Raw genomic sequence first — 9025 nt, forward strand, 5'->3', positions numbered from 1 at the left:
GTGCTGTACTTTCATCCCAAAAAACAAAGCTCCAGATGGATCAGTGACCAAGGCCCTGGCTGGTTTAACCACATTGGCAAATAAGTTAGCAGAGAACTCTGGGGTGGAGACTTCCCTGACAGGGTGGTTCGATAGTATGTTTGGGAAATGGAGAAATGTTGGAATCACTGTGTTATGGGCTGTTTTCACCTGTATGAGTGTTATTGGTGAGTGGTTGTTTTCTGATTCCCTGTGTGAGTGGTTCGATTAATAGGACTCTGGAGAGATCAATGACGCAACAGATGGTGAGATACGGACCGATCCCAAGGTCAGACCAGTGGGACGACAAATGCATGCAGCCGACCCTGGTGGAGGATTCATTCAATTACGAGGAGCCAATCTTCAATGTTTAGATTGATTGTTCCTTTCATGACAATTATGATAAAAATCCTAACCGGAAGAGTTAGAATTGGATGTAGGCCTGGGACAATCATTGATGTGTATCGAATGTAAATACATGTATTGGTTTTGTTTAGTCTTATGTAACATTTGTTTCCATATAGAGGTCGATGTATCAGAGTGTATTATTTAGTCATTAGGGGTGGATTGTAAAGGGATTTATGTTTGAATGTAATGATTAAATAATTCTACCCTGAGACTTAACTATTAGGGATATGGTCTATGTAGCATGTAGAATGAGTAACTAAAGGGTTAAGCCTAACGAGGTTGGACTAGGATAAGAGAAGAATGTGTCTGTGTGTTTAGTAAACACTAAGAACTGTTAAACTGTGGTTGACCTGCCCTAGCTTGAACTCTGAGGGTTTAAGATATGAGAGGGAGTCCCCCTCAAGGTTTCCCTAATCTCAGAGGAATGAAACTGTCGGCTGGGTAATGATCTACAGTGTTAAGAGATCTGGGCCTTAATGTTTGAGTGTATGTGTGTGCGTAAATACGGAGCCTGGTATATAATGATGTCTCTGTACCATGGACTTCAGAGCGCCCTCGTGAATAAACACTTCTGATTCTTGTAAGCTGGGCCTCCGTCTGTGTTATTCAACCAGAATCTTACACATTCTGGGTGGCAGACTGAGTATTTTACTTGAAGTTAACATTGAGAACATAATTCTCATAACATGTGGTAAACACCTTGATGCTATTGGATGAATCCCAGAACATATTCCAGTCTGTACTAGAAAAACAGTCTTGTAGCCTTGTGTCTGCTTCAACGGACAACTTCTGTATTGAGCTTTGCTCTGAGTGAAGTGGTACTTCCTGGTACTGGTACTTCCTGTTTTTGAGATTTTGTTTGTTAACAGGATGCAGGTAGATAGTCATGGTCTGATTTGCCAAAGGGAGGGTGAGGGAGGGCCTCATCCACACTATCCCTACAGGTAACACACATGCATGCACGCACACACACTATTTACACACTAACATTAAAATGTTCAGTTCTCTTAACAATTGTGTTTTGTTTCAGGCTGACCATTCAGTGTCCCTACCCTGCCAATGACACCGTCACTGTCTCTATTGAGCACCCTGTCAACTCAACCTTTGCCCTCTAACCTCTGCTGCCTATTTAATACACTAGTCTCCAACATAGGTCAGGGCAGTGGGCAGTATGTGGGTGTGGCGATAGTTGGGATGGGAGCTTTGATTTCTGCTACAGGGAAGATGCTCTGTTGAATGCCCAATAAAATATGTTTGCAAATTTGTGAAGTTGGTTAAAATCCCAACTGAATGTATTTCATAAAATGAGCCCATTGCCAAGTGAAAATATAACTTGGGTCACTAAACTTACCAAAAAGGCTGCGTTTACACAGGCAGCCCAATTTTGATATTTTTGAGACAAATCAGATCAGCTCTGAAGAAGATCTGATGTGAAAATATCTGTGATCGGTCAAAAGACCAATTAGTGGAAAAAAGATCAGAATTGGGCTGCCTGTGTAAACGCAGCCATAGTGAAGGATTAATCTGTACCGTGAATATGAAATGACACGTATAAATATATCATAGACTATGTATACTGAACAAAAATATAAATGCAACAAAGATTTTACTGAGTTACAGGAAATCAGTCAATTAAAATAAATCAATTATGACCTAATCTATGGGTTTCACATGACTGGGAATACAGATATGGATCAGTTGGTCACAGATACCTTAAAAAAGTAGGGGGTGGATCAGAAAACCAGTCAGTATCTTGTGTGACCACCATTTGCCTGATGCAGCGCAACACAATTCCTTCACATAGAGTTGATCAGGCTGTTGTCCCACCCCTCTTCAATGGCTGTGCGAAGCTGCTGGATATTGGCGGGAACTGGAACACAGAGCATCCCACACATGCTCAATGGGTGACATGTCTGGTGAGTATGCAGGCCATGGAAGAACTGGGACATTTTCAGCTTCAAGGAATTGTGCACAGATCCTTGCGACATGGGGCTGTGCATTATTATGTTGAAACAGGAGGTGACGGCGGTGGATAAATGGCACTACAACGGATCTCGTCACGGTGTCTCTGTGCATTCAAATTGCCATCGATAAAATGCAATTGTGTTTGTTGTCTGTAGCTTATGCCGCCAATACCATAACCCCACCGCCACCATGGGCACTCAGTTCACAACGTTAACATCAGCAAACCAATTGCCCACACAACGTCGTACACGTGGTCTGTGGTTGTGAGGCCGGATGGATGTGGCTTATGGTAGAGAAATGAACATTCAATTCTCTGGCAACAGCTCTGGTGGACATTCTTGCAGTCAGCATGCCAATTGCACTCCTTCAAAACTTGAGATATCTGTGGCATTGTGTTTTGTGACACATTTTAGAGTGGCCTTTTATTGCCCCCAGCACAAGGTGCACCTGTGTAATAATCATACTGTTTAATCAGCTTCTTGATATGCCACAGCTGTCAAGTGGATGGATTATCTTGGCAAAGGAGAAATGCTCACTAACAGGGATGTAAACAAATTTGTACACAAAGTTTGATAGAAATAAGCCTTTTGTGCGAATGGAAAATGTCTGGGATCTTTTATTTCTCATGAAACATGGAACCAACACTTTACATGATCTGTTTATATTGTTGTTCAGTGGAGATGGAAAACACATCCTAAGAAAGGGGGAAGGAGAGAAGATGAGGAGAGGAATCCAGTTCAGACTATTTTGCTGCGAGCCCTAGGCTCTGGCAAGCTGGCCAACCATGTGACCCAATTAGCTAATTATTTACCTCAATCACAGCACCACCCCCATATAAAAGTGCCAGAGAGAAAACATGCTACTCATCAACTGTTGTTTTGTCTAGGATACTGTCAGCACGTGGTAGTTGATGTTGTGTTAACTAGCAGGTGTAGTTTACTAGCTGTTCCTGGCTAGGGTTAGACACTTCTACGGAGCAATGGCTTTTGGGTTTTGGTTGGGGTAAGTTTGGTGGTGGGCTTAAATGTTTTGATTAAGTGTTTTGATGCTGGCACACTATGTTGACCTGTGCTTATGCTTTTCTTAGAGTATTTATACTCCTGTCTGTATGGCCTAGTGTAAGATGTTCTGACCTTCCAAAAGGTAAGAAACTTAAATTGGGTCAGATTAGCCTTTTATACAAGTTATAGAACACTGGTATTACTCGTTGGCCAGAATCAAATAGCTTCCACCCTTCAGATTCTCACCTTGTGTGTCTATATAGGGGCCATTGAGACTGCATGTCGGGATCGATACCTGTTAGTGACAACGCAACTCTCATTTGCTGGGAACGAACCTCGCTTTGAAGCGGTTGGTAAGTAGCCTTTTAACCTTATCTGATGCCAAATGGGCCTGAAATCAGGTTTGGTCAGCTCATGAACTTGGCATCTCAACATGTCTTGGCCAGTGTTTGGTAGCTGGTGCTGACAGGAAGTCTCTCCCTGCAGTATATTTCAGTCTCTTGCTGTGCCTGTCTGACCACTTAAGAAGAAATTGATATTTATTTAGATTTCTACTTGAGCATATTCAAATCATTTGATTTGACCCAGTCCTTTACCCCCAACTAGATGCTGATGGTGTTCACCCCATCACTAAGCAGTATGGGTCAGAGTGTGGCTACATGTTCAGTATCCTCCCTCTGCCTGGCCATGCTGAGCTCAGAGCCTCCTACTTCTCCTGCCACACTGACAACCAGGTCCATATATTTTCTGTGCATTGTAGTCTTGTCAAAGCCTCACCCCATGGGCTCACTGGATAAATCAACATTTCCATTTCAATGAAATGACAATGAACCAATGTGGAGTAGACATTGAATTGCTATCTGTGCCCATGGGAAGGGCTTTTGAAAGATATTTTCTAGTTAAATTGCTACCAGGTATCTGTTGAAGGTCTTGCTTTTTGTGTCTTAGGATGATGAGCTGTTCACTTTACGCTTTAACTTGATCATAACTGCTGCGAGTGGAGTGGAAACGACCTACACTGTGAATGCAACCTGCTCCCTCCCTCTACCCTGGTCACCCAGAGAAGTCAGCTGTGAGGAGAACTATATGGAGGTACTGATACATGGATCTAGAATGTGTATCCAGGGCTCTTTAAGGTTGAGGTGGGCTTGTGTATTCTTATAGGAGAGTGATCTGTTATGTTACCCTGTAGGTGTCAATGAGGAGTGATGTGTCCTGTCTATATGGTACAACAACGGATGCCTGGACTGCTGCCCTTGCTACAGTAAGCTTAAGGCTATTTGGCAAATTCTCAATTAGATGAGCTGCACCAGTTTGTCCCCATACCACCATGCCTGCCCTGTCTCTTGTTCCCCATCAGGCCCACAGCTCTGCCACGTCTACCTGGCAGGTGATGTTCCAGCAGGAGGGGCAGGAGCTGATTCCCATGTCCTTCTCAGAGGCTCGGGAGCTGGGCTACGTGTTCCACCTCACCCAGGGCAGGCTGGTGTTCCGCTCACCCTACACACCACGGTCTGTCATGGGGTCTGTCTCCATGGTGAGGATTTAAATGTCCTGTTCAATGGCTTCCTTTGTCTTGGGTGTGTCTTCAGGCTTGCTTAATTTGACATTAACTACCTAGAGTGGCGGCTCTATTCCGAGAGGGTCTTATATTGCTTAACGTTTCAAACCTGGTTATGCAGGATGGGAAGGAAGCCACTTATTTGGGCTACTGAAATGCCCCCTTTCGTACTGTTGGCAAGGACACTTCATCCATTCTTTAATTCCAGGTGAATGGCTCATTGGTGGAGGTGGTCCATCCCATACTGTTCTCCAGGCAGAGATGGGTGGTAATGATGGTGGACTGGATTGTTGCGTGCAGCACTAGTAAGTTCCAGGGAAATATCATCCCCCACATAATCAAGGCTCAGATCTGAAGGGACTGGATAGTCTTAAGCAATAGTGATGGCTCAATTCAGCAAATACTACTTTCACCTATGAAGTTATTTCAGATCAGTGAGATGTTTTGATCACACAGTTGGTAAGGAAGAGTTGCTCATTGGGTCCTAACACTTGTAATCTCTATCCAGATGAAGGGATGTATGATGGGGTGCAGCTGGTCTGGCAGACCCCCACTCTGCTGTCCCCGCTGGTCTCTGGCCTCTCTGGGTTGGAGAGCAGCAAGATCACAATGGGGGTGGATGGGCAGCTCCTGGATGAGCCCATCACAGCAGAGCGAGGCTACAGCCTGGACATCAGTGACACCACCGTCCAGATCAGCATCCCCTTCAACGCTGCCGGAGGATACAGAAAAGTCATTAGCATACTAGGCCCACATCTGACCATTAACATGCAGAAGTTTACCTTGTATTCTGATGTAGGGAAGCTGCAAATGGCTTCAGTTACTCATGTCCTCTGTACACATTTTCAATATTCTTCTTTGTAGCATATAACCTAATGGCAGATGCTTCATAACGGTTTCAACTCTTCCAGAGCTTTGTGATGGACAACATGTACCATGAGTTCTATGTGGTCCGTCTCTACTATGAACAAATCTTTCTTGATGACTGTGGTGTGGAGACCAGACTCCGCCTCCACAGGCCCATGAACACCCCCCTTCTGATCCAGAACCTCTCCATCATTAACCGTAAGAGTTCTACTAGCCAATCCAAAGTGGCTCTTCAGCTCCATGGTCATGGTTGCTAAAGACCCTGTCCTTCGCCCACCACAGAAACAGTCCTTGAGGATCGTGTGTTTACTGTGTACCTGGGGAACCTCTCCTACGATGTTGACCTGGTGGCTGTGAAGCTCAATGGTCAGAACTTCACCATACTAGAGGCGAAAAAAAGTGGCCTCGTCATAACCATGGTCCCCCAGCCTGACAGTACCCTACATGCCTACATTCTCAGGGTGCCATTTGAGGATGCTGTTGTTCACAAGCTGGTAAAGAACAATTTATATTTACTCTTTAATGAACTACTGTGGTTTCTCAGCATTTCCTCATGACTTCTCATTGGAGGAGATCCACGGTTCCTCCCCTCAAACTTTGTGCAATGGGTTTTGGGGACCTGAGATTCACTCCTAGTATGTTGATGTAAGAATTTGTTTCTCAATGAGTGTTCATATCCATAGTACTCTACCGAGGGGCTTCTTCAGTTCTCATTGGACATCAACTACACTTTGGTCATCCTGCCTCAAGAGGAGCCCTACTACTACTTGGCCTCAGTTGTGGCTCAGTTCAATGATGTCTGTAAGTTGAATTGAACTTTATTAAGAGACCTGGGCTGGAAGTGACATTCCTCACGATGGTCTTCCTAGCCTTCTGGTTCTGACCACTGCCTAATGTGGATGCAGCCCAGGGATCTACCACTGTTTACCCCTGATGTTATCTTGGCACTATTGGGCCGTTCTTCTCTTCACCAGTTCCTCCCTTCTTCAATGGTGTCTGCAATGAGGAAAGCATCACTTTCCTTATGGGCCATAAGCCATTTGATTACCTGTGGGAGGTGGGTGTTGGCCCTTACCTTCTGACCCCAAATCTGGCAGCCAAGCGGGGCTACATCATGCAGAATGACAGCAAGAGTCTGACCCTGGAAGTGCCCCTCTTCTCTGTTGGCTACACTTATAAGGTGAGATGCTCATTGGGCAAGTGCTTAAACTGACTTGTCGTTGGGTAAAGTAGGCGTTATATTGATTTAAAATGTACCTTTTTTTTCTCCAGGACATCAATTTGAAGCAGTTCTACGGCTCTTTTGAAATTCACTCAAGACTTCCCAAGACCTTGGAGGTGACGAGTTCCTTGGCCAAGGCTTGTCTCTTCCAGACTACTGAGGTCATAGGTAACTACTAGTGCCTCAACTTTGCCTGCAGCTTAATTTATTGCCTGACTGTTTATGGTGTTGCTCATTCCCTTTGTTCTAGCCCAGCTCTAACAACTTTCTCTAGTGTGTTCCACTGAAGGGGTGCTGACAGTGGTTACTGATGTGGCTCTGGCCATCCCTGGAGCTGAACCCAACGCAACCTTCCTCCTGGACTCTACCTGCAGGCCTCAAGAGACAGATGACACCAGGGTTCTCTTTAGCTTTGGACTCCATACCTGTGGTACCAGGGTCCAGGTATAACTGTCTAACCCATAACATTTTAATCATTAAAAGGATCAAGTGACTGGCCCTACCAGTGACTACTTCAAATAAAAGTTCCAGTCAGCGTCTTATCTGGTAACCCAGAACTGAACTTGCTTTCTGGGTACATACGTCTTAGACATTGCCACTTCTAGTGTGACGTCTCAGCTAAAGTCCCCCTAATTTCACATGTTTACCATCAATCGTTCAAGCACCGCTTTCGCCCCCTATCCTGATGCGGCCAAACAATCTGCAAGAAAAACAAACACCGGAACTACTGCTGTTATCAATGCATTCCATCCCGTCATTGGTTCATGCGCAGAATCGGTCCATGAGATTAGCAAGCCTCCATCTCAATCCGTCAGCATAAAGGCTGAATTTTTAAATATTCAGACTTTCACCGATGTCTGTTTCTCATGAGGCCTGACAAGGGAACAACATTAGTTTTTAGACATGGCTTGCAACAGTTTAATTGTCATTGAATTACATTCAGGCTTGTGACGTCCTGTTGTCTTCCAGGTTGACCATCAGCACGTCACCTACGAAAATGAGATCAACGTTGAGCACACGATCCAATCTGCGACAGAACCAGTCAAAACCAGGGATACTGCCTCTGTGTACGTGACTTCACTAATCTATTGCCTCATTGGTTGACATAAATATTCACCTTAGTTATTAACTCTCACTACAGGCACTTGCGGCTTTAATGTTCAGTTCTCTTTTTAGGGTGACAGTGCGGTGTGTCTATCCACTGAGTGACCTATACAAGCTGTTTGCATATTGGCGGTTTGACGCAGACTCTCCAGGAGTTGGCACCATCTTGACTAGAGTTCCTGTAAAAAGTAAGTGCTCTATTGTCGTGCAGCTAAAGAGGGTGGTAAAACTGCTACAGCTTTTTACACCTGACTCTCTGTCCAATCAAAGTATTTCAGCCCACCTTTCCACCCACTACCTTAACCACCACCAGAAGACCATTGACGTCCACAGCTACTTCCAACACAGGCCTGAGTCCTGGGAGGGAAATGCCTGGCATCCACCCTAGGGCTAAATATGTCAAAGTCTTCAACCGGTAAATTAACCACTTAGGCCCAGACCCCAGTCACCTTCCATACAATGGTATGATATGGAGAAGTCTGTTCTAGATGAGGCCTAACTTTATTTTATTCTCTCCACAGGAACTAATGAAACCACTGACTGAATTGGGAGGGATTGCGGTGTTATTTTTGAATATAAATAAGTCTGGTATTTAATAAATATTTTCTTACAATCATTACCTTGTCCTGATTGGTATGGGATGTGGCTCCATCCAGTTTCAGGTATTGTATCACAAGTGAGGACTTTATTTGCATACACTAAGTTGGCTAGGTAAATGCTGTGTGTGACATGTTTGAATAACTAATCTCAATCTCTTTCAATGCATGTTGGCCTTTAAGGGGTGATGAGCAGTTCTAACCATGTCCACCCTGCCACTTTTAGTCAACTGCTACAGGATGGGGCTTGACTAATTTAAGCACTCGGATTCATAGACTGCAT

General features: G+C 44.5%; 1 protein-coding gene across 1 annotated transcript; it reads left to right on the forward strand.

The window, feature by feature from the left end:
* The first annotated feature begins 3254 nt into the window (after nt 1-3254).
* Nucleotides 3255-8762, forward strand: LOC123743749 (uncharacterized). Its single transcript, XM_045721715.1, has 19 exons — nt 3255-3393; nt 3479-3534; nt 3656-3745; nt 3999-4126; nt 4341-4484; nt 4585-4656; nt 4753-4929; nt 5162-5258; nt 5462-5685; nt 5865-6018; nt 6103-6314; nt 6504-6621; nt 6795-7000; nt 7093-7210; nt 7317-7486; nt 8012-8109; nt 8219-8334; nt 8417-8561; nt 8668-8762. Exons 1-19 carry the CDS (start codon nt 3371-3373, stop codon nt 8672-8674), a joined length of 2355 nt encoding a protein of 784 aa, XP_045577671.1. The 5' UTR covers nt 3255-3370; the 3' UTR covers nt 8675-8762.
* The last annotated feature ends 263 nt before the right edge of the window (nt 8763-9025 follow it).

The sequence above is a fragment of the Salmo salar genome, chromosome ssa07 (genome assembly GCF_905237065.1).
Source record: "Salmo salar chromosome ssa07, Ssal_v3.1, whole genome shotgun sequence".
In the NCBI taxonomy this organism is placed as follows: domain Eukaryota; kingdom Metazoa; phylum Chordata; class Actinopteri; order Salmoniformes; family Salmonidae; genus Salmo; species Salmo salar.